The sequence below is a fragment of the Leuciscus leuciscus genome (genome assembly GCF_965113295.1).
Source record: "Leuciscus leuciscus genome assembly, chromosome: 21".
NCBI lineage: Eukaryota > Metazoa > Chordata > Actinopteri > Cypriniformes > Leuciscidae > Leuciscus > Leuciscus leuciscus.
This window is the reverse complement of record NC_138745.1, coordinates 6,394,896-6,421,275: the sequence shown is the minus strand read 5'-3', so window position 1 is coordinate 6,421,275 and position 26,380 is coordinate 6,394,896. Positions and strand designations below refer to the sequence as shown.

Here is a 26,380-nt window from a genome sequence, read left to right as displayed (position 1 = left end):
ATTTTGTTCTATTTTCATTATCATTTTGCAAACGCTATGGGAACATTACTTTTAAAAAGTTTTCTAAACGTTCTGATACAAGTAGGCTAGTAAAGTATTTGTCAAACGTTCAACTAAAACGTTTCAGAAAATAATTAGGTGTAAATAGCTAACGTTTTTGTGCTAACATTTTGAGAATGTTAAAGGGATTATTCATCCAAAAATTTAAATTCTGTCATTAATTATTCACCCTCACACCCTTTAAAACCTGTAAGACCTTTGTTCATCTTCAGAGTATTGGCACTAACCCTTCCTGTCAGCATCACCGTGGTGCTCACGTGAACAGCGTCAGAGACTCACATGGAAGAGTAGAAATTTTTGAATAAAGTTGTTAAGGTTTTTTTTGCGCAAAAAAGAATTATCGTTACTTCATAATATTAAGATTAAACCACTGAAGTCACATGGACTATTTTAACGATGTCTTTACTACCTTTCTGGACCTTGAAAGTGGTTAACGTTACAGTCAGAAAGCTCTCGGATTTCAGCTACAATATCTTAATTTGTGTTCCGGAAATGAACGAAGGTTTTACGGGTTTGGAACGACATGAGGGTGAGTAGGCTAATTAATGACAGAATTTTCACTTTTGGGCGAACCTTTACAGACCAGACAACTTTGAACTAACATTCTATTAACGTCACTTAAAGAATGTTTTTTTAATAACATTTGAGAGAGAACCTTGACAGAACGTGAGCCAAAGTCCCGAGAACATTCCCTGTTAGCTGCGATACCACCCGCGTTCTTTGGAGCTCTATATTGGCTATTTGATAACTTTTGTTTGTTTGTTGTTAAACTAACCTTGTCACAGCACTTACATAGTGTTGCCCTTTTGTTGACTTGATTGCTTATCTCCTCTTTTGTAAGTCGCGCGCTTTGGATAAAAGCGTATGCTAAAAACAATAGAGAAAAAGAATAGGCCTATGTAAATCATTGAGTGCACCAACGTATAAAATAGCCTATCATTGAAGCCTACACTCTTAAAAATAAAGAATAAAGGTTCCAAGAGCGGATTTTCGCAGTGATGCCATTTTTGGTTCCCCAACGCCTATCTGTTAACAGTTCTTAAAATATTTGTTTAAATTTTTTTATAGAATAGGCTATTTTCAAAATCCAAATAACCTTTTACTTTAAAAGAGTATTTGATACCATGACTGTACCGCTGTGGTACATTTTTTTCTGTAATATCCAGATCTGTAGCGAGAGGTGCAGTGGGGTGAGTGTGTTGAGAGGGAGGGTTGATGATGATGAGGAGGAGGAGGAGGGTGTGGGACCCGGATGCTGATGCGAGGAACCAGAACGGAGAAAATAACGCTTTACAACGCAAATACCGTCAAGACCCACAAGATATTCGCGATCAGTGCGCAACGTATACATTTGCATCAAATACATCAAACCCCTTCCCCAAAAGTGGCCAGCGGGCGCGAGCGTGCGCGGGACCGGCGGAGAAGAGAAGGATGAGGATGAGGATGCTGCGGTCTGAGCTCAACATCAGCAGCACAGATGAAACAGATCGGGTAGATCCGCTACAGTGATGCGAGAGCAAGCAGCGCAACCTGGATCTCCTTACAGTGACACACGATCGGACTTGAGTTTTGGGATATGTTGCTAGATATGAATCGGGATTATATTTACCTGTTTGTCTAACAGTAAATGGTAAGATTCTGGTTCCTTTACCTGTGATTCAGGCCTAGCATAAGTGTCCTGAAGGCTTGAGTCCACTTATATTGTAGCCTATATACAGTATACACTGGTAAGGAGGACTTTCTAAATGGTGTTTGTTGTGAGGTGATGGCCAGCTGGTAGATACATCTAGAAACACTGATCATAAGTCTATACTAACAGCAGCTCATCAATACTGCACCTGGCTCTCTGTCATGGCATGCGCTATGAATTAAAAGTCTGAGAAGGGTGACTTTGATTGGCAAAGCTATGAATTAGGCTGCTTTTATGGACCTAACTCTATCTTTACATTGCCATCTGTATCTTTCCACTCTGCTACATACATGACTCACAGTACAAGCCTGAAAGATTTCAGAATAATTAACAGGCCCGTGTGACTGTTGCCGAGACAGATTTTAGGGAATCCCAAGCTCAGCATGGATATATTTCCGGGTTGTTGCAGACCCCTGCAAGACTATTGTAGAAAAACTCAGCTCAGAAACAGTACGCTGTGATAATATTGCATGCAGTAGCAAGTTTAACAGGAGCCAGGCCGCCACTATGTCTAAGGAACTGTCAGTGACCCAGACAGCTCAGTATGTGGGGCCGTATCGACTCGAAAAGACTCTCGGGAAGGGCCAGACAGGTAAGGAGACGTCGTTTTCATCTGTAATTTCTACTGTTTTCAAAGCAGTCATCGCTGATGAATTGTCTGGTGAATGTCAATAGGTCTGGTGAAGCTTGGGATTCACTGCATCACTAGTCAAAAAGTAGCCATCAAAATAGTCAACCGAGAAAAGCTCTCAGAATCTGTGTTGATGAAGGTAAGGAAACAGTAATATTGTACTTTTTATTGCTGTAGTTTTCGTAGTGTCACACGTCACTAATATAATTCATTTCAATTTAAATTCATATTCAATTTAAATAATAATATTCTACCTGTTAAAAGTATTATGTTTTACCATGGTGCAGTGATAGTATCAGATACTATGGTATACTGCATGTTTATCATATTCCAGTGGTATTTTAGTATCATTGAGATACTATTATAGTTTTTATTAATAATTAGAATTAGTTTTTCATTTTAACATTTGGCGAATTTATTTTTATTTTAGTTCAAGTTTTAGTTGTTTTTGCCATTTTATTATCTGTTTTAAAATGTAAAGTTATTTCAATTAATGATGATTTTATTTCAAGTTACATTTCAAGTAAAAAAGTTTTTTTTATGGTTTTAGTTTTGGTTAATTATAATTATGCATGTACGTCACGTACTATGGTATTAACATGCCTTTCCAAGGCCAAAAAAACATAGTATTACCATGGAACATGTATCAAAACACAAGAACACCCTGGCACTTTTTGGTATGTTCTTGCTAATGAAAAGCTACTTTATTGTGCTTCAGAATTTGCTATTTATAAAGTTTTTTTTTTTCATTCAACCAGGTGGAGAGAGAAATTGCTATATTAAAACTGATCGAACATCCACACGTGTTGAAACTCCATGATGTTTATGAGAATAACAAATACCTGTGAGTTAGAACCCTTTCACATGAATTCTTATAGGCTTCACTCAGAACACATTGTTCTTTCTGCTTGTCATTTGTCCCTTCTTAAAACATTTCCTCCATATTCATGCAGGTATTTGGTATTGGAGCATGTTTCTGGTGGAGAGCTGTTTGACTATTTGGTGAAGAAGGGCAGACTGACCCCTAAAGAGGCACGAAAGTTCTTCAGACAAATCATATCTGCTTTGGACTTCTGTCATAGTCACTCCATATGGTAAGACACAAATGTGCATACTCACACATACACAAATAATATAAATAATAACGATAAATAAAATACAACAGTGCCCTGGGGTGAAGCCATTTCATTTTTTTTTCTCCTAATATTTTGTTAGCTCATGAAAATCATGAGCATATTTTTCCGTTTTGTTGAAGATATGTGCAAAATGGTCCCACATTGACTGCATCACAAATGAGATTTGTTTGTTTACTCACATTTCCAAAATCATGCTGTATTAAAAGCAAAAATAATACAGGAATATACACCATTTACTGGTGGTTATTTTGAATAGGTTTTCAATTGTATTTGAATATGGTGACAAAAGTATTTGCATATGGCCTTTTGCCCCAAGCTGTTTTGAACCAAAACCTTCTTTTTCATTTCCTTTGTCATAAATTATGCTGCTCCTTCAATATTTAATAAAATAAATATACTTTTAGGTTATTATAATGCTAAATGCAAATTAATAAAAACTAAAATGAAAGTGCCCCATTATGCTTTTTCGAATATACCTTTCATGCAGTGTAGCTGTTTGTGAATGTAAAATGTCTGCAACGTTTTAAAGATCAAATTGCATGACAAATAAAGCTATTGTCTCCGAAAAGAAAGAATCGATTCTCAAATGCCGTAACGAGTCGTCAGTAATTCCAGTCTCACTTCCTGTTACAAACCTACGTAACAATTTAACAAATTTGTATAATGCCAGCCTATGCCTTCATTGGCTGCCTGCGAACAGCCTTTATTTTGACCCTCAAACACCCTCTTATTTTGACCCTCAAAAGAGTTCGGTTCATGTTGTCGACATGTCGAGAAGTTCCGGTTTTCAATGCGGCGAATCCGCTTTGCATACATTTCAAAAGGACAAAGACTCGCGCTATAATCGATGTGGAAAAACCGACACCATCATTACTTTTCGTATCACTGTGTATCAAGTGCAGAGGAAGCCTCCAGAACTGAAATTCAGATATGGTAATGGCTGTTTCATTTCTGACGCGCTGTAAGCTGTCGACCAATTACAACAGACTGGGTTGTCTGACCAATCAGAGCAGAGTAGGCTCTCGGAAAGAAGGGGTTTAGAGAGACTGAATCTTTGAACAAACCGTTTTCAGACTCTTTGAGAAATGAGGTGATGTGCAATATATAATATGAGACAAAGTGTTTTCTGACATTGGATGCATGTAAACCTATTGTAGGATACTCCAAAACAACATTAGGAACCTTTAAAATAGCATAATTGGGGCACTATAAAGTGAAACATATAAAAATATAAAGAACATATAAGAAATATAATCTCATTCAAATAGTGGAGTGGTTTGATAATGTATTGTATATCGACAATTTGTTTTCAACATGAGCAATAAGTGAGGAGTTTATAGTCACTCATTTCCATATGTGGTGGTTGTAGCTCTAGTCTCGAAGTTGAGCAGATACAGGTGTATGCCTCTATAAAGACAAGGATGAGTGAAGTATTAATGTTTTGGAATATTTTGTACCCTGAGCTGTATTTATTTCAAAGTATTTTTTCTGTGGAGGGTTGTTGGTGTGTGACGTGTTCAGAACCGCTTGTCCTCTGTGCTCTTGTAGTCATAGAGACCTAAAGCCAGAAAACCTTCTGCTGGATGAGAGGAACAATATCAGGATCGCAGACTTTGGCATGGCCTCACTACAGGTGGGAGACAGTCTGCTAGAGACAAGCTGTGGGTGAGTATTTTGTATGTGCGTGTGGTTTGTAATACTATTGCTTGCTTTATTGCACATTGCAATAGTATATGGTTTATGACATGGATATTTCTGTGAAAATTGCATGGAGCTTTCCAGCTTTGTTAAAGTACACAATCAAAATTCAAACAATAATTGTTAGCAAATGCCATTTGGTTTAATGTTTTGTTATCTAATGCAATGACAGTCATACATTTACATTTTTTAAAAGTGCAGTAAAACCACCCTCTAAAACTCACGTGTATATCAAAATATACTACAAAAAGACAAAATATGATCATGTTGATCCACATCGAAAGATGGCAGTACATTGTCTAACACATTGTGGTAGCGGTACTTAAAGTACACGTAAAACATTATAATGATTGCCAAAGAACTAGGCTACTGAATGCACCTTGAATAGGGTTACTGTAAAAACACTTGTTCATTTAGCTTAGGCATTTTTTTGCAGTAGGATAGAACTTGATAAATGAATTTGTTCAATAATCTAATATAAAGTAATTTTATATAGCCCAATCTAGCAACTAAAGAAGTAGGTTAGATTTCTTCAGGACAAACTCTGAAGTTGGCTTGACAAAGGCTTGTTTAAAAGTTGTAAATATTTTTTAAAGTTTGATGTTTAAATAGATACTGTAAGAAAAACAGCCAGTTAGCTAGCTAGGCATTGATAGCATGATTTCTAATATGTAAAGCATTAACATAGCATGCTACTAGTTATTATTAACATGTTTAAGCACATTTGGCTAACGTAATTTAGCATGTTGCTGGCATCTTTATCGTGTTTCTAGAAGTTGTTAGCATGTTTCTAGTATGTTTTAGCTGGTTTTTAGAATCTACTAAAATAATGTGTTCATGCTTTAACATGAAGCTAGCACTTTTGTAGCATGTTGCTAGAATGTTTTAGCTCATAAATAGCATGATGCTACAGTGTTTTAACATGTTGCTAACATTTTTAACACCTCGCTAGCCTGTTGCTTAGATTAGCCTGTTGTGTTAAATTAGTAGATTTAACACATTGCTTGCGTGTTTCTAGCATGTTTAATCACACTAAGTCAGAACAGCCTGAAAGTCTGTGCAGAGTTTGGCGGTCGTAGCTTGAAAGGCAGGGTTGCGATAGACTATATCACAAATCAAAACTCAAAATGTTGCCATTGTTATACTTCGTGATCATAAACACAGCTCAAAAAGTCTCCCTACCAGAGGCCCTCCTTAACAAAACTTAACACTTAGTACAGTTTTAACATTGGCTGAATATAATCCAATACAAGCATTTCAGTCAAATACAATTTATGCAATATGTCAAACCTTTAAACCGCGGGGGAGGGGGGAAATCAACCTGTGAAAACCGTGAACTTGGCAACCCTGGATCTAGGCTGCATTAATTTTAGAAATTTTGGGCCAGATTTACTAACAGCGTGCGTCAGCGCAAACCCTAATTTGTCATTAAAGAACTACTGTCAGGATTTACTAAAGACACGCAGTGAAGTATTAGCGCTGACAAGGCATGAATAGGGTTATTTTTACGGCTGACCTTATTGCATATGCATTTGTAGGAGTTTCCTTATCAGACACAAAATTTATGGGAGTAGAGTATTTAAATGAATCATGCACAGTGATTTACTAAGGTTTGTGCTTGTCAATTTACTGGTATTTGCACCATTATTTACCACCCAAAAACCGCCGGATGCTAATTTGCGCTGCTCTTCGTAGATTGCGTTGGTCATTATGGAAATGATTCGGCTGCGTATATGTTCTTCAATTTGCACATCATCAGTAGATCACGTGCAGAACTTTCCACTCCTGTTTTTGGAATTGCGCTCTCACGCTAATTTTCCCTATTTATTAAATCTGGTCCTTGGACTCAGAAGAAGAAGAAGCAGCATTTTATCAAGTCACCATTCCTATGCCTTACTCCTTAACTATATTTCAATTCCATAAATAAATGCTGCAGAGTTTTTGTTTTTTTGTAAATGAAAATATATTTTTTTAAAACTATACCTTCTCACACCCTTCCATACTCTGTTTTCCCAAACTATTTGCAGATCTCCTCATTATGCATGTCCAGAAGTTATCAGGGTAGGTCCATAGATCCAAAAAAGTAACATAGATGTTTTAAATCATCATTCTGTCTGAAGGTGTACCATTGACCTTACTACCCTCTTTGGCTTCAACTGTAGGGTGAGAAATATGATGGTCGACGGGCTGATGTATGGAGCTGTGGAGTCATTCTCTTCGCTCTGCTAGTGGTGAGGAGGAAATCGCTTCAGTTTTAAGGAGAGCTTCTCAGAGGGCATTTTCCTCACTTATCACCTATTACTCATTTTTAGCTCAAAGGTTGTTAAGCAAATAAATGCAACACTCCTTGCATGTCACTACCATCTGTGTTTATGTATGTGGGTGTTCCTGTCTGCCGTCCACAGGGCGCTCTGCCCTTCGACCACGATAACCTGCGGCAGCTGCTGGAGAAGGTGAAGAGTGGAGTGTTCCACATGCCCCATTTCATCCCCCCCGACTGCCAGGCTCTGCTGCGGGGCATGATAGAGGTCGACCCTGAAAAAAGATTCACGGTGAGGGCGTACTGTGGACTCTGAATAAGCATACTTGTTGATACACTTGGCTGTTTACTTCAATTTCACGAGTTCACACTTTCATCAAATTAAACAGAGTAAAGATTATGCATATTTGGCGTGCTGTCCGGGGAGGGGGAGGGCTCCGGGCAAAACATTTTTTGTCCGAACCCAGAGTACTCCCTCTGGTTGTTGTAAGAGTAGTTAGGACTAGAAGTGAGGAGATAGGGTGGTGGAGGGATGCTGTTAAACTGTCAACAAACGGAGGTAAGTCTGCTGTATATATATCTCTTAACTCGTTGATTGGGTTGATTATCTGAATGTGCTTCCCTAGTGTTTAATTAGCTTTGATTATCTGAATGTGCTCCACAGAGGTGTTTAAATAGGTTCAATTATCTGAACGTGCTCCTCCCGAACTTATTAACAATATTATAATTGTTATCAGGGTAGGTCCATAGATCCAAAAAAGTAACATGGATGTTTTAAATCATCATTCTGTCTGAAGGTGTACCATTGACAGACTATTATAATTGTTAATAAAACATCATGTAGTGTTGTAGTACTCGAGACTTAAGAAGGTCCTGGTTTTGTCTCGGTCTCGAGTCTTTACCTGTTTGTACTGTACTCAGTCTTGTCTCTGTCTCAGACTAACCCGGTACACATTGTACGATGATGACCAATCGTGGCGATTTCTGTGGTTGTTGCTCCTACATCGTCGTTGTCACTGTCTTGCGGCCAAAGATAGCCAGACATCATGAATCATGATCATCTCATAGTGTGTTTGCTGCTACGACCTACATCTACTGACTAGCCAATAAAAGTGCACCATGAAATGGCATATTGATCAACGCGACATGGCACTCTACTTACCTCAAGCTCCATTTGCTTTTCCCTAGCCATGACCGTGTCTATATTCTCCTCTTTCACTTCCTCCATTTTTTTCAGCGCACATAAAAACCACAATTGCAAAGTGCGATGATTCTTGCTCTATTTGTTTACCACTGGCACATGCTGATGACGTTTTATTCTTCTATGCTAACTTGCGTCATAGCCTACGATTTAATAAGTGTCATCATCGTACAGTCTACGTACATGTCGTAACCATATTTATTAGATCCATGTCGTACAATGATTTTATAGGATTGCCGAAATCGAAACAGTCTGGCATAAGAGGACTGTGGATTTTATCTCAAGGCCGATCAAGACAACAATATATAACATTTAATAATATTAAGCAATAAATATTATTAGCAAGATAGCTGTTTTCACAAATATGAGTAAGATTGCAAATGTGATATTTATTTTATACAAATGTTCAATCCAGTTATTTATGCAGTTGTAATTGTACCAATTTAGACACCTCTGCAGTGCAAAGATGAGCTTTGTTGTTTTGGTGTCAACACACACTGGTCTTGACTTGGTCTCGGTTTAAGACAACACTACTCGAGTTATAGCGCCATCTGCCTGTCAGCAGATTACACTATTTACACCATCTGTTGTCCTCCCCCTGCAGCTAGAAGCCATCCAGACTCATGCCTGGTATCAGTAAGTATTGATTATTTATATTATTGATTATTTATATTCTTACTATCACTGTAGGTTAGATGTAGCGAAAGCATATTATTTGTGTGTTTATGGCTGTATTTTATGAATAGATCTCTATTTCTATTAAAATGATTTCAGCCTGTGTCTTTCACAACTGGCAAAATCGCAGATGATTTGTGCAGGCAGCTCACGTTGGTCTGTGTGTTTGTTTGTGTGTGTGTGATCAAGAGCTGGACGCAATGAGCCGTGTCCGGAGCAGCCGCCCCCGAGGCGTGTGTGTATGGGCCGGATCATGTCTCTGACAGAGCTGGACCCGGATGTGCTGGACAGCATGTATTCTCTGGGCTGTTTCAGGGACCGGGTTAAACTGGCCCAAGACCTGCAGTGTGAAGAGTGAGTGCAAGTACCATGCACATTTTCACCAGAAAACTGCTAAATGTTTAACATTTTTATTATTTATCCTTTCCTCAGAGATAACCAAGAGAAGATGATCTATTATCTCCTGTTAGACCGTAAAGAGCGCTATCCCAGCTATGAGGATGAGGATCTTCCTCCAAGAAATGAAATCGGTTTGTGTCTTTTCCCCTGGATTGTTCATTTACACAGTTAAACGAAGGGTTAAATAAAGTGCAGTTTATAGAATCATATATTTATGACAGTTTAACTAATGGTCAGCATCAAGTTACAGGTACTCATGTGAAACCATGTGGCCATTTACATTTATACATTTGGCTGATGCTTTATCCAAAGCAAATTACTGTATTTTCCGGAATACATCTGAAATCTGCTGCGACTTATTTTCCGAAGCGACTTAAGGTGCCCCTATTATGCTACTTTAAAGGTTCCTAATTTTGTTTTGGAGGTCTCCTACATGGGATTTACATGCATCAAAGGTAAAAAACAAAACTCATAATATACATTCCACATCACCTTATTTCTCAAAAAGCAGGGGGAAAAAAGTGGATTCGCAGCGCTGAAAACAGCGTCTTCTCGACATGTAGACAACACAAACCAAACCTTCCAGTCTCAGCTACAACTACAGTGTTTGAGGGTCAAAGTAGACGTTGTTCACGGACAGCCAATGAAGACCATAGGCTGGATTTTTTTACTTTGTCACATAGGTTTGTAACAGGAAGTAAGAGTGGAGTTCAGAATCTATTCTTTCCTTTAAGAGACAGAGGGCCCTATTTTAACGATCTAAGCGCACAGTCTAAAGCACACAGCGCAAGTGCAGTTTGGGCGTGTCGGAATCCACTTTTGCTAGTTTAACGATGGAAAAATGGTCGGCGCGCGCGGCACATGGTCTAAAAGGGTTGTCCCTATTCTCTTAATGAGTAATGGGTGTGTTTTCGACGTAACGTGAAATAAACCAACCAGATTCTCATCTCCCATTCCCTTTAAAAGCCAGTTGCCCTCGTGCCATGGCGAATTTGCAAACGGAAAAACTGGACGTGTCTCCAGAGAGCAAACGGATCTGCTCGTACGTGAGGTTAAAGCGTGTGAGCAGACCTTCTATGGGACAAGCCGGATTCCACCATATATGTACACAATATTAATCTTTTACGTTGTAATCCTTTTATTTTTAATATTTGGCATGTTTGTGTGTTGCTGCGCGTCCCTGTGTGTGTAATAAGCAGAGTGTTGTGGACCCGTCTAGGCGCACATTACTAACGTGCTCTTTAAATTAAAAACATATACTGCGCCATTGACTTTAGACCAGGCTTTTGTTGGTCAATGGCGCAGTATATTTCAGTTGCCTCAAACTAGCAACGCGCCAACAATGCGCCTGAACACACCTCGTTTTCAGACCAGCAGCCCATGGGTGCATAAATGGGCGCAAATGCATTTGCTATTTAAACAACGTGGCACAGGACCTGAAAATGATAACTGCGTCAGGCTGTTACTAGCAAAAAACACTTGCGTCATGCTCGGCGCTGCATTGCACCGGGTGTATGATAGGGCCCAATAACTTTCTTTTTCATGCACTTTTATCTTTAAAACTTTACAGACATTTTACATTCACAAACAACTACATTACACACTGCATGAAAGCTAATATTCGAAAAAGCATAAGAGGGGCGCTTTAAATAATGCAATTAACATCAAGAACGGAAAGAGCAGCCTATACATCATCAAACTAAAATGCAGTCAGCCAAACATAAAAAGTTAAAGAGCTCAATTTATCTTTATTTAATATGTAAATTTTTCATTCTTGTTCTGTATACATTTGAAGGATTTTTTTGTGGAGTGAGTGGAACGAAAAACGTTTACAGTGTTTATAATGTTTGTAAACGTTTCGTTTCATTTACAAGTATTTTACAATATTTCTGAATGTAATGATAAAATGTGACTTATGTTTTTTTTTTTTGCTTTCAACAATGCAATTGGATCCGGTGCGCCTTTTCCGGAAATTACAGTGCATTGCATTCATGGTATACATTTTATCAGTTTTCCTGGTAATCGAAAGCACAGCCTTGGCGTTGCTAGCGCCATACTCTGCTGTTTGAGCTACAGACAAACTGCGAACGTTTTGTCTTTCTATATAGACCCTCCGCGGAAGCGTGTAGACTCACCCATGCTAACCCGTCACGGCCGCTGCCGGCCCGAACGGAAGAGTCTGGAGGTGCTGAGTGTGACGGAGCAGGGCTCTCCAACACCCCCACGCAGAGCGCTGGACACCTCCACGCACAGCCAAAGGTACACACACACTACACTCATATACATGCTTTAATGCACATATGGAACTTTGTAAATATTGATTTAACTCTATTGACTCTTGACCACAGATCTCGATCTGTTAGTGGAGCATCAACTGGCCTTTCTTCTAGTCCTCTGAGTAGTCCCAGGGTAAGTGCCTGTTTGCCAACCTTTTTCTATTAAAGGGATTGCTCACCAAACATGACAATTCTATCATAATTTAGTCACCCTTATATTGTTATTATGAATACAAACAGAGTTACTCAGCAGCAGTGTTGACAAAAATATTATTTTCCCGATACATACTGATACTGAAATATTTGCAATGGTTTCGATACTCATTTTCTGCAGACACTCTCACTTCTAGTATAATTATACAGTTTGTTGCGCTGTGTGTTTAAGAGCAAAGCACAGCACTGTATTCTTACATTCTAGCAGGTTATGATACAGTGTTTTAAGCATCTCAGAGCGGCTCGATTCTCAATAAATGCAGCAAACTCTACATGCATTTGGGAATGCAACATGTGCCGGTTATGCTTTTTCTCAATCGCATAATCTCTGATATTTTTTTGGACAGATTTTTTGCCAAAATAAAAGCCTGAGTGTTCAACACTTGCAAGTGAAGATATCAAGACATAAGTATTGTAATTTTACCTCTGCAGTGTAAAGTAAAATAATTAAGGTACTTTTTATGAAATATTATTTTGTTATTTTACAGTGCAGTTGTATTGCAATAGTAATATGTATTACATATATTTATTACAATCCCACTCAGTAATCTCATTACAATCAAAAGAGCTATCTATTAATATTATTTAATGGATCTGAGCTAACATTAAAGGGATACTTCACCGATTAGCATTAAGCTTTGTATCAGTAGAAACCCGGTAGTATTTTCGCATGGCCGTGCTTCCCTCCCTCATGTCCCCCTGAGACCAGAGATTTCTGTATTGTGTGTCTGGAAAAAAACCTGAGGCTTTTCTGTCCAGAGGCGAGAGACTCCAGCCAGTAGAAGGAGCTCGTCCCGCATGTCTTCAACCCACCCATAGGGGGATCTCACCATAAAACACCGTCTTTTCAGTTTCGAGTCGACTAGTAGCCTAGGTGTATCATTTCTTCGGATACTGCCCTCTGTAACCGGTAGGCCGCAAGGCCTCGTACGGCAACGAAGGAAGTGCATTCTGGGAGTTGTCTTTCATCCACATGAGCCAAAAATACATTTTCTGGCTTTTCTCAGTCTAGAAGGCACCAACTTCTAAAATAATTTCACATTTCTGTTACATAAATGACCCAATTTAAATACACATTCATCTTTCCAGCGGTGAAATATCCCTTTAACAATGAACAGTTGTATTCTTATTAACTAATGTTAACAAAGATTAATAAAAAGTGTTGCTCGTTGTTAGTCAATGCATTAAACAACTAATGGGACTTTATTTTAAAGTTTAGATTTATACATTCACTTTCTTTAATTTTTGGATGAACTATGCCTTGAGTTAGTATTTTGTTTGTCATTTTTCCAAAAGGGCTTCTTATATCTTTATGACACAAGTTGAATATTTATCATTCACATTTTCTGAACCGAGTTAATATGAACATGCACATCAGTCTTAGACACACACACACACACACACACACACACACACACGTCCCCATACACCATCACTGTGCACTAATCCGTATCACCTGCCATTGCTCATTTTCACTCCTGTTTCTCTCTCCATCTGCCACGGCCTTCACTCCTCCACCCGATTCTTCTCCTCCTCATCCCATCAGAGCCCTGTCTTTACCTTCAGCGAGCCAGAGGTAGTTGCCGCCACCAAAGCGGGAAGCGGCAGCACCGTCACTCGTCCCAATCGATCGCATGAACCCAAAACGCAGACGCTTCCATCTAAAAATGCACCTGAACGCCCCCAACTTCAGTCCATGAAGTCCCTCCCCCTTCCCGCCTCCACTTCCCGCTCTCCCTCCCCTTCTCCCCTCTTGTCACCCATTCCCCGTTTCCTCTTCTTTCCTTCTCCATCTGCGGTGCTGAAGTCGGTGACTAAAAGCTTGTATCCCATGTCTCAGGTCACCCCTCAGGGCTCTCCCCTGCCAACCCCCCTGGGTACCCCCGTGCATCACCCCCACCCCCCCACCGCTACCCCACCCTCCTCCTCCTCTTCCTCTTCTTCCTCCCGAGCCGAGGGAGGAAATGTGGGCGTGGGCTCACTCTCCTTGACCCCACCCTCTAGTCCAGGGGGAGGCGGTGGCATGGCAGCCAGTAGCTCCGCCCACTGGAGGACACGCCTCAACTCACTGAAGAACAACCTGTTGGGGTCGCCGCGGTTCCACCGGCGCAAGCTGCAGGGTGGGTGCAGGCCGCTATCTTTACGTTTTGAAGTATTTAATCAAGTAGAGTTGGGGTTTTCAAACTTTTTGGTGCCATGGACCCCTAAAGACCCATTTCTGGTGATAAATAAAAAAATATTATATCTGGAATATATTTACCTTTTGTTAAGCTGACACTGTATCTTTTTTCTTCCTATTATTAGAGTACTTTTAGATGTATAAACTTAAAGAAAAATTAAGTTAATAATAAAATAAATAATAAAATAATTGATTAATCTCATTATTTCTGACCTTAAATAAAAAAATAATTATTTCTGAAAGTTAAATAATATTTTTTTATTTATTTACTTACTTACTTACTTACCCAAATGTATTTCATTTTCTCTGAACTTTTCTGCAGACTCCCTTGCAGCCAGAGTTAATATCATTAACTAACATAATTTTCATTACTTTAAATCAAATAAACATTAAGTGCAATAACAATTAAATGTAAAAAGAAAATTGTCGCGATTGATCGCAAAACATACAAGTTTGTAAATATATAATATATGCAAAGTATACACACACACACATATATATTTTTACAAATGTTTAATGTTAGATGCGATTAATCACGATTAATTGATTTGAGAGCACTAAGAAAAACTTTTTTTTTATTTTTTAGCTAATTATTTTTCAACATTTCTTATTTTCTTTTACTTTAAGTTTAACTACTAAAATTAAATAAATTAAATTAACAATAATAATACTAATAAAAATGACAAAAACACAAATGTAAAAAACAAAATGACTGAAACTTTAACAAAAACAATTAAAGTGAAAAAAAGTAAATATAAAAATAAAATCTGATTCAAAATATTAACAAAAACTATAATATAATAGTATATCAATGATACTAAAATAACACTGCTTGCGTCCCTCTGGTGGTGCCTGGATCTCAGTTTGAAAACCCTTGAAATATAAAACTGTCAAATAATCAAATTTAGTTAATGTCAGGTTGTATTCGGTCTATGTTTCATTCTTATTCCTACTCTTACCTTTCCAATAGTGCCAACCACAGAGGACATGTCCAGTTTAACACCAGAATCCAGCCCAGAGTAAGAAACATTTCCCATCCCAGCACATGTGTGATGCCAAGAAGTCTGTCAAAGAATCATCTGGATAGAGTTGCATTCTGTTTTAAAGGGTTTACTGTATATTGTACATTTTATGTAAACATTAATTTATTGTCTGAGGTCCACTTAATAATTTTAGGAAAAGTTTTTTGTCCTCCAAAAACAGGAATAATTGAGCTATTAACTGTTTTTGCTACTGTTCCTTTAGGTAACACCCACTTTGCATATGAAAAAGAAACAGTTTCATTAAAGCTGTTGAGCATCTTTATAAAATTCAATTCCCACACATTCTAAATAAGAAATATTGCAAAAGCTCAATGTCTAACAGTCTAACATTCGACAGGAAATATTTTAGTGACATCCTCCAGATTCTAAACATGAAATGTTCCAGATGTCAACACTCACATTTTGAATAGACGTCACGGTGACTTGTATGTGCTATTGAGAGAAATATATTGACAATAGTAATCTATAGTTTATAATTCTTCAGTGTGCTGCATTATTTTGACGAGTTTTACAGCTTTTCCATGTGTCCGTCTGTCTGTGCTTGTGTTCCGGCAGGCTGGCTAAAAGGTCCTGGTTTGGGAATTTCATCAGTTTGGAGAAAGAAGAGCAGATTTTTGTGGTCATCAGAGACAAACCTCTTAGTTCCATTAAAGCTGATATCGTCCATGCCTTCCTCTCTGTGAGTCTACCTGATTTGTGCAGCTTTTTGTCGATGGATTAAACATTTTAATAAATTGTATTACATGACATGAATCAGATTCATCTAAATTAATCACATACACACTACTGTTCAAAAGACTGGTGTTTTTTTGTTTTTTTTACTCTCTTATGCTCATCAAGGCTGCATTTATTTGATCAAAAATACAATAAAACTGAATTATTCTGAAATATTATTACAATTTAAACTAACTCTTTTCTATTGTAATATATTTAAAAATGTAATTTATTCCTGTGATGCAAAAGCTGATTTTTCAGCATCATTACTCCAGTCTTCAGTGTCACATGATCCTTCAGAAATCATTCTAATAAGCTGATTGATTGATTGATAAACAGTGATGATGTACACACCTAAACGCATCAGTTCTTTTCTTTCTCTCTTGCGTTTGTCTTCAGATTCCCTCCCTCAGTCACAGCGTAATCTCTCAGACGAGTTTCCGAGCAGAATACAAGACTTCTGGAGGTCCGTCTGTCTTCCAGAAGCCTGTCAAATTCCAGGTAGACATCTCCTTCTCTGAGGGGGAAAGAGAGCAGGAGCGGGAGAGAGAGAGGGATGGACAGAAGGATTTTGGAATATATAGTGTAACTTTTAGCCTCATATCAGGTAAGAACTGCTTTTTTTATAAATTATTAATTGTAATGATTTATTTGCTCACTGCCAGTAAAGTATCAGAGCACTTCATTTGTAGTACAGAAACAAAACATGAGGTCAAATAGTGTTGAAATCACTCAATTTTACAACGTCCAGCAGCGACACCAGCGGATAAAGTTTCTGAAGGAGGTTGCATCTGTTTTGCAGCCAGTATAAAAAAAATTAAGCAAATATTAATATGCTAGTTACTGTTAAATTTAATTTTAATTGATTTTTTTTTTTTGTATTATTTTTTTTACAGTATATCATTGTAGCAGTTTTCTTAAGCAGTGTTCAATATCCTAAATAATAATAAAAAAAAAGGCTTTGATTTTAATAAAAAGTATGATTATATAAATCATTGTATCAATGTTATGGAAATGGGAATGGAAATCATATAATTTCCATTAAAATAATTTTTATTTGTTTAGTGAGCACTGAGCAGTATTTTAAATATATATAAAAAATATATATATATATTTTATTAATTTATATATTTATTAATTTAAATATTTAAAAATGTTCATGAGACTTGGATTTTAATAAATAGTATGATTATCTAAATTATTATATACCAAGTTCTGTCATGAAACACTGGTTGAAACTCAAGCTGATTGGTTCATCTGCAGCCAATGCGTTTGCTGCTCAACATTTAAACAGCCGGTGAGCGTCACTATAGCAGTTTACAGCGCGCTTTCACAGTTCCCTCCACCTTCCCCAGCTCCACCTGTATAGATCTGCAACATGTCATGCTCACAGCAGCAATAACCTACAAAAACAGAAATATCAGCAGCAGCCTATTCCACCAAGACCAAATATATTAACATTGTCATATCCATTACCATGCTAAAAATCTTTTGCAAGTTGTGATGATTGAAATAAATGTTATAGCAATGGTAAGATAAAAAGATTTTCCATCAGCCTTTAACAAGGAAATCATTAAACTTGGTCTATTTCAAAGCATTACATTTTTTATAGTACGCAGTATTTTACATATTTTCAACAACAAAAAAATTAATGTTCATGAGACTTTGATTTTAATAAGTATGATTATGTAAATTATAATATAAAGAAGTGTTACAAGTGTAAAAAAAAAAAAAAGGTGCCTTTAACATGGAAATCGTTTTCATTATTTCCATTCATTTATAACATTTCCATTAGAATAAACAACACTCAAACCCATAAAGGCGAGCCTCTCATTTCAGAGGTCCACTACACACCACTGACATTATATGATGTGTGTGAATTCATATTTGTAGGTCCAAGTCGCAGATTTAGAAGAGTTGTGGAAACGATTCAAGCCCAGTTGCTCGGTGCTCATGATCAGTCCATGACGCAAACTCTTTCAGGTAAGAACGAACACATATCATGAATTATCCCAGCCTGTTTCCACTCCTCCGTAGCCTTTTTTTGCCTTATGCCAGATGAGAAGAACGGTCGCCCTCCTAGAACCCCAACCAGACAAAACTCCCGGCGGTCCGAGGGCGGAGGCGATCGGTGTGAATGGGTGGAGCGCGGCGAGAGCGGGGTTTTACTCCAGCGCAGGGGTTCGGGAAAAGAAAGAACCCGCCTACTTTCCTCCAGTGGAACACAATCACAGCCCTAAACGAGAAATATTGTGAATAATCAGCAACCCATCAAGATATTAGCCATGATACGAGACAAAACTACTCAAACTTTCCTTTTCCCCTTCTCACTTCAGAACAGCATGATGGTAAAATTGTTTTTAAAGGAGCTTTTTGAAAGCCTAATGAAACCAAATACTGATACACAAACAGTAAACGGCCTCTTTGTGCAAGAACACGGGATGCAATGAAGCAAAGAATCATCTCCACTGAACAACAACAACACAACATAAACTTCTGAGATCCGAGGAACACCTCTGAAAATGATTTAATTGGTCATCCTGGACAATGCTTTGATTTCTGCTGTATTTTCTCTCATGTGATTTGGATGTAATGTGCAAAACTTGAGTCTTAAGAGTTTATAATGACGTTCGTGAAAGGTTCCGGTTGTGGGTAGCACACCATCTGTTCCTTACAGTCCTGCTATCTGTTTCAGCAATCGAGTAATTATAGCAACAGAGATCTTAGTCCAATTAGTCTGAATTTTTATCCTCCAAATCATGTTTTTAACAAAAAAAATATATTTAGAGATCCAGATCCAAAAGCTTTCAGCACCAAGAGTCTGCTCAGTCATATGCAATAAAAATCAATAAGCTACAAAAGATTCAGTTTAACAAAGCTGCACACGCTGAATCTTTTAAAACATGATTACCTCTATGAGCGGACAGACTCATGATGATTTTATGACCGTAAATAGTACCGTTGCTCACCAGCCCTTCGTCATTATCTATAGACTTCATTTTCACTCTCCACAGAAATGCTGCATGCTAAATAACATCACGTCTCACAGCAAGCGTCACCCCTAATGACTGAATGTGATTGTAAAGCAATTCTGCGTGCGTTTACGCATCGAAATCTGGCCTCGATTCACCCTTTTGTCAGCTCAAAAATGCGAGAGCGTCTGACCAATGGACGATTCCCATGACTGTTGTCTCCAACAAGAGTTCAGATGTAACGTTTCCCTTTTAAATGCCAAAGGGAACGGGAATCTCTCCAAAATACGAAAAAGGATTTTCATCCCAATTCTCTGTTGCTGCAAGACTTTTGGTTGAAGCCAACCAAGTGAATGTCGTTGACTATTTTACTTATGAATTTTGATTTATCGAAAATAATTTGTTTGTATATTACTCTGAGGATTGAAAAAGAGTGGCCATTAGGTGTACATATCTGTGTTGGAATGTTTGGGGTATTAAAAATACATATTTTGGGAGAATATAATAATGATTCCAAAAGACATTTTTGGTTTCCTAAAGAACCTTTCGATGAACCGTTTTTAAAGTGCCCCATAATGCTTTTTCAAATATGATCTTTTATGCAGTGTGTAATACAGTCCTGAGTGGATTCGCCACACTCGAATCCATTATTCGCACGACAAATAAAATTTAGCTAGAATAAAGTTATTCTAATTCTTATTCTATCCCTAAAAATTCGATTCTGAACTGCTGAAATGAGTTTCCAGTAATTCCAGTCTCACTTCCTATTACAAACCAACGTAACAATATAACAAATTTGCATAATGCCAGCCTATGGTCTTCATTGGCTGCCCTCGAACAACGTCTACTTTGACCCTCTCTCAAACCCTGTCGTTGCTGAGACTGGAAGAGTTCTGTTCATGTTGTCGACATGTCGAGAAGTTCCTGTTTTCAGTGTGGCGAATCCACATTGCATATACTACAAAAGGACAAGGACTCGCGCTATAATTGATCCGGAAAAACCGACACCATCATTACTATTCGTATCACTGTGTATCAAGCTCTCAGGCAGATCTGATGCTGAAATTCAGATATGGTAATGGGAGTTTCGTTTCTGACACGCGCTGTAAGCTGTCGACCAATCGCAACAGACTGGGCCGTCTGACCAATCAGAGCAGAGTATCTCTCGGAAAGGAGGGGTTTAGAGAGACTGAATCTTCAAACTAACCATTTTCAGACTCTTTGAGAAATGAGGTGATGTGCAATGTATATTATGAGAAAAAGTGTTTTCTGACATTGGATGCATGTACACGTATTGTAGAAGACCTCCTAAACAAAATTAGGAACTTTTAAAATGGCATTATAGGGGCACTTTAAAAGAACCTTTTTTTTTTCTCAGTGTAAAGAACATTTTAATGATGTGAAAAAATATTTTCCACTGTAAAGAACCTTTTGTGCAATGGAAAGGTTTGGATGTTAAAGGTTCTTTATGGAACCATAGATGCTGATTAAGACCCTTTATTTTTAAGAGTGTATGGCAAAGGTCACTTTGTGAAGAAAAACAAAAAAAGCAAACATACACATTTTGAATTTAAAACTATAAATTATTGGTTGTAAAAATGAAAAAATACTGTGTAAAAAAAAGAAAAAAAAAAGTGTAATTTCTGTGTCACTATCATCACCGAACGGAATTGCAAAAATATTTTCAAACAGATTTCCGGAACCCCCCACCCCAAATTCACACTGTTGGTTGACTCAATAGTCAATAGTTTGTTTTTGTTTTTTCATGCAAAATAATTTTTTTAATTTCCCTCTAAAATTCACACTTCAGCTTTAAGAAGAAAACAGAATTGCTGAAAGGACCTGAATTTGAATCTCCTTTGCACAGTATTACCGTAATGACAGCAAACGGAAGACTTCCTCTGGACATTATCTGATGTGGAAGATATGCTGTACCAAGAGGAAAATGAATAATGAATGGTATCCGAAACAAAATAAGCCATTGTCTAGGCCACGGACCTTGCTCGCACCATCTCACGAAATATGTACATTCACATCAATTTGTCTCTAATTATGATTATGAAACAGTATAAAACATCAAATTGATCTCTTTGTACAGCACTGCTTTGTCATCGTGCTTCCGTGCAGCGGTTATGCAACTGATCCAGCATAATATATCTGAAAGAGGGACCTCTATGAAACTCTCTCTGTATAAATGGCTTTTCTGCTCAACAACTGTCATGAATCCTGTAAATGTGATTCCGCAGAGTTTTGTGTGTCTGTCTGTGTGTCAGTTCACTAATCTTTTCCATTTTTTACTTTTATTTATTTATTATATGGACATCAGTTGGAACTAAACTGCTCATTATATCATGTGACGTATGTACCATCTTATCATATTTATAATATACCTATAGTTTATAATATTATTTAAATGTATATTTATAATATACATATATAGGCCGTCGCTAGTGGGGCGAAAGGTGGTGACGATTTTAGGGGCCCCAGCTTTTACAGGAATAACAACAAGACAAAATGAGTTAGGAACATGTTAAATCTGGCCAGGTTTCGTTAACTCTTCAATTTCTGTGGTTATGTATGTATGCGTGCAATGTCTTTCCAACCCCTCAACAGAATTTTACAATATATCAGTGCATATATGTTGACATCTCATTGACTATGAGTGAATGAGTTATAGTGTTGCATCTGGAAGGTTGTGCACAGTGTTTGTTCACAATGCACACAGGTTTAACCATATGGTTATATGAGCGAGTGCTCTGCATGTCAGACCACGTTGTTCTTTGTATATCTGCTTTGAAAGTAAATGTGTGTGTATGGATGTACAGTTGGAATGCATTGTGCATATGTGTGTGTGCGTGCGTGTGTGTGTGTGGGAGAGAGGGAATTATAATGGATACAGGATGGTCTACGTAATCAGTTTGATAGGCATCAATAAAAATAACCAACATAGCCACATCTTTGTGTTGTTACTCATCTCATCTGCTTACAATGAAAATCAACTATAACCATAAAAAAAACTATCAAATTACAAGAAATTTTAACTGAAATCATTTTAAAAAAAAAAAATAAAAATAAATCCTTAAACTTATTTTATTTCAGCTATATATATATATTATTTCAACATTTCTAATTTAGTTTAGGTTGATGTACTAGATAACTAAAACAAATAATAATTAATATAAACTATATAGACATTAAAAAACATACAAGTGGCATATAAAACAGCATGAAATTATTACAATTAAAATGAAAACAGAAAATATAAACATAAATATTATTTCAAAATATGAATAAAAATATAATGGAATAACACGGGCATGGATCAGCTTCTTTCCATCCTTAATTATATTGATAATATAAGTATAATAACAGAATATAAATATAATTTGTCATTCCTTGTGAAAGTTATTATAGAAGCCTTGCCCACAGATTGTTCTGGGATGATTTCACAATTAATTGACAATATTATGATGTATTAATAATAAAAATGTAAATACTGTGTCTGTAAACGGTACCTTTATCATGTGCTATACCCTTCATTTTCAGGTAAACTAAGAAGTGAAACAATCTGTTGTTGAGGAGGAAGTAGAAGTGCTGATATAAAATAAGGCCTACACAAATACAATGAATTTTGTGATTTTAGAACTGTATGTTCATCACTGTTGCTTGAGGGACCAAGTTAAATAGAAAATAGAAGAAAAAAACTTTATACCTCTAAAATTACATTTATTTGCATACAAAATTGGCCTTCAATAGGCCTTAATTCTTAGTCAGCTCTAAATTGCAAAATAAATGTTTTTATGTGTGTGCTGTAGTGGATCTGATTTGGCATTTCATTCACACACACTGAAAAAATATTTTCATTCATCCAATTAAAAAATTTTAGGGTAATGGTTCACATCTATATTTTATAACTTGAGCCAATGAAAAATAAATAACTTGCCCTTACCAATATTTTCTATGTCTATGAAAACTATTTTATAAAACTTGGCACAAAGCATATTTTTCTTGTTGAAAAAAATCTATTAATTTAAATTCTATTTTTGATCTAAACAAAAATATATAGATTTAATCAAAGCAAAAATTCTCATTTAATAAATATGAATTAGAAATTATTTGTTTTCTCCAATTAAATAGATATTGATTTAATAATACAATTATTTCTCATTTTTAAAAATACAAGTTAATAGAAATTATTTATTTTAAACAAACAAAAAGATATGGATTCAATAAAACATATTTCCCATAAGGAACATTAATTAATCTTGTCCAAAATCAAATAAAAAAGACACATAATTTTCATTAAATCGATATTTATTAAATTATTATATACATTACTTCCACACATCCACAATTTCGTGTCAGATTTTCAACTTTTTCAACATTTGCGACAGACAGCAAGTCCCTCAGAACCTCTTGACCCTCAAGTATGATTCCAGTGTTTGTGGGTATACAGCTTGTGCATCTCTGATGACAAAGATTTCCATGGTTTCTGCTGAAGAGTGTTTTCAGCCTCTTCCTTCTCCAACACCTGGAAAAGAATTTAAGAAAAAAAGAATAAGGAATCAATACAGCTTGGGTTTCCCCCCAAATTAGTTTACATAATACTAATACTTCTAACTAATTATAAAATGTACTCCAATTTGTTGTTGACATATAAATATAAGTTGCACAAACTTTCCAGCACATGGGACTCTGATTTTAGCTGAAAGTAATTGTTTCTACCGGTATATTTGAAATTAGCCTTCATACTGTTATCAGACATATATCTGAACATAGTCTGATGGCTAATTTTGAAGTGGACAGCCATATCTAGCATTTTCACATCTCTAAAGTAATCTGGCCTTACCAGGAAATGTTTGATGAGGTCCTCCACTGTTTCTCCCATATAAAGGATGAGATATTTCAGTGCTCTTTGTATCGGTGTCAGTATCCTGCATCAAGATAATACAAATTTGGCATGAGGGTACATTATGGTCAACAAACTTTAGCACAATATACGTTATCAGTTGATATAATAATCATTATAATATATGATTCAATAGTGTGTCAATCCTATTACTAACGCCACGAAAAAATGTCCTCTGGCTAGTAGCTGCTACTACACTTTTTTGAAAACCAACCGACATCAACCGATTGGCGCCAATGCAGCAATACTTCTATGCATACAATCCATAAATAAATGACCATTGTGAGTGTCGACAGTCATACGTGTTATTTTTTACAGTCTATGGTTAGATAACGTTACCATTAATCACAAGTGAACGTCAGTCCTTTTACATGTAAGCTAACTTTAGCTCCTTAGTTGTTGATCAGGTTTCTACGGTTTTAACCAGAGAACGTCGTTCTTATGACGCTGCATCGAGATAACGTTATGTTCAATGATTAAACGTTCACGTTAATTACCATTGTAAAATCAAAATAAGCCAGGGGTAAACGTATATGTTCCCTTTTGCAATCGGTCAGGAATTGATTAGCAGCTAACGTCGACACGTTAACTTGCCTAGTGTAAACTAAGCTAGCTAACACATTTTTAAACTAACGTAAGTTACATAACGATATCTAACAGATAAATTCGGCAGAGCAACATGTCTTGTACAGGCTTCTAAATATACAGCAGCACATTTAAATGGTTGTTTGTTTCACTTACTTCAGTTTATCCGCGATGAAATCTGATTCTCTCTGACTGGAGCAGCAAAGTGATCCACGGAACGTAGAAGAGCGGTTACAGCGGTCAGCTGACTGATCGTTGTCGTCGAGAAGATTTGTGTTTAATGCCCATGCGCAATCCTGTGTGTAATCTTGAAATTGTACATTCGTCGAAACAAATATTTCTTATTTGAGCTCTTAATGAAAAATATTTATATTTAACTATGTTTTGAACGAAAAAAATATTATTTGAAAAATAAAACAAATAATGGTAAACTGAATTGAAAGACAAATTATGAATTGGATGAAGTACTGCTTGAAAACCTTTTTACAGTGCAGAACCTTTGTAATTCTATTTCCTTCAGAAAGGCATATATATTTTTTTATTACTCACAGCTCTAATGGAAATTTGACCAGTGAGCCATTTACACTGGTATGTGTTTCATATGCATCTTAATCAGATAAACTCACATGAAATGCCCAGGAGGGGATTAGAGGGCTTTCTTTCAGCTGTCTCGCCACTGGATGTCAGTGTCAGGCAATCCTGTGGGAGTTAGAGCGCCTCCCAGCGGCGACGATGAGATTTGCATTACTCGCATGTTTAAATTGAATAAGTTCATCTTTATAAGGCAACAATAACCTAAACTTGTCAGATAGATTTGCTGTGCCTCTGTATGTTTTCCAAATAAACAGAAGCTTATAGATTAACTTTGGACACAATTTAAAATCATTCCAACCCAGTACCTCTACATAGGCTACAAGTAAGCTGTATTTCTGGCAATAATGGTTCTGTATTTTATTCTCAAAAATATCCTCAGCTAAAATACATAGTTGGAGATTACTAGGCCTATACTGATAAAAATCCATCCATTAATGGGTACTTTCCATTTATATACTGTCTATGGTTCTTTCCAACACAATCCAGCAAAACAGGATATGCTTGATAGCATATAGAGGCCTGTTCCCTCAACATCAAGGCTGTGTGTCAGAATCTAATAAGCTGCCTAACTCTAGACAGCAGCGTTGCTTATTGTAGGTGTGTGTGCAGTATTTTTGGGCACCACAGGATGATGCCCCAAAATGATGCTGACACAGGAACACCTATGATGCCCAAAAGTGTCTCAGTATCCAGCTCACAAGATTGGAGCCTAAATCTTCAAGGTCAGTTGGACTTCATCCAATTCCAGAATGTAATCGTATGATAGTATGATAGTTTTAAACAAATACAGATAGAATGTAAAATTAGTTTATAGCTGTGCACATTGCATACTATACTACATACCGCATCTATCTCTCTTTAGAATTATTAGTTGTGCAAATTATTCAAGTTTAATGCTGTTTTCCCTGTTCAATGTATTAGTTATGAAGGACATATAATCAGAATTAGGCTGATAAACAGCTTAAAGTCACCATGAAATCGAAATTGACAAATCTTTTTTTAAATAGAATATTGCCGTTTTTTTAATAAGGGATTTCTCTGTGCGCATATTTATTTCCTTAATCCATGGAGACATGTGTCTCATAATCTTTGAAGAAAATAACTTCCCCCCTCTTTTGCAGAGACATCTCTTCTCTGATGATGTG

At 36.8% G+C, this 26,380-nt stretch overlaps 1 protein-coding gene across 1 annotated transcript; it reads left to right on the top strand.

The window, feature by feature from the left end:
- On the top strand, positions 1-22,096 carry brsk1a (BR serine/threonine kinase 1a). The gene is made up of 19 exons (XM_082151582.1): positions 1-2,342; positions 2,426-2,520; positions 3,140-3,225; positions 3,335-3,475; positions 5,066-5,182; positions 7,243-7,276; positions 7,378-7,446; positions 7,621-7,767; positions 9,281-9,312; positions 9,541-9,705; positions 9,784-9,881; positions 11,859-12,009; positions 12,099-12,159; positions 14,080-14,359; positions 15,389-15,437; positions 16,017-16,140; positions 16,575-16,782; positions 18,069-18,158; positions 18,234-22,096. Exons 1-19 carry the CDS (start codon positions 2,258-2,260, stop codon positions 18,413-18,415), a joined length of 2,214 nt encoding a protein of 737 aa, XP_082007708.1. The 5' UTR covers positions 1-2,257; the 3' UTR covers positions 18,416-22,096.
- The last annotated feature ends 4,284 nt before the right edge of the window (positions 22,097-26,380 follow it).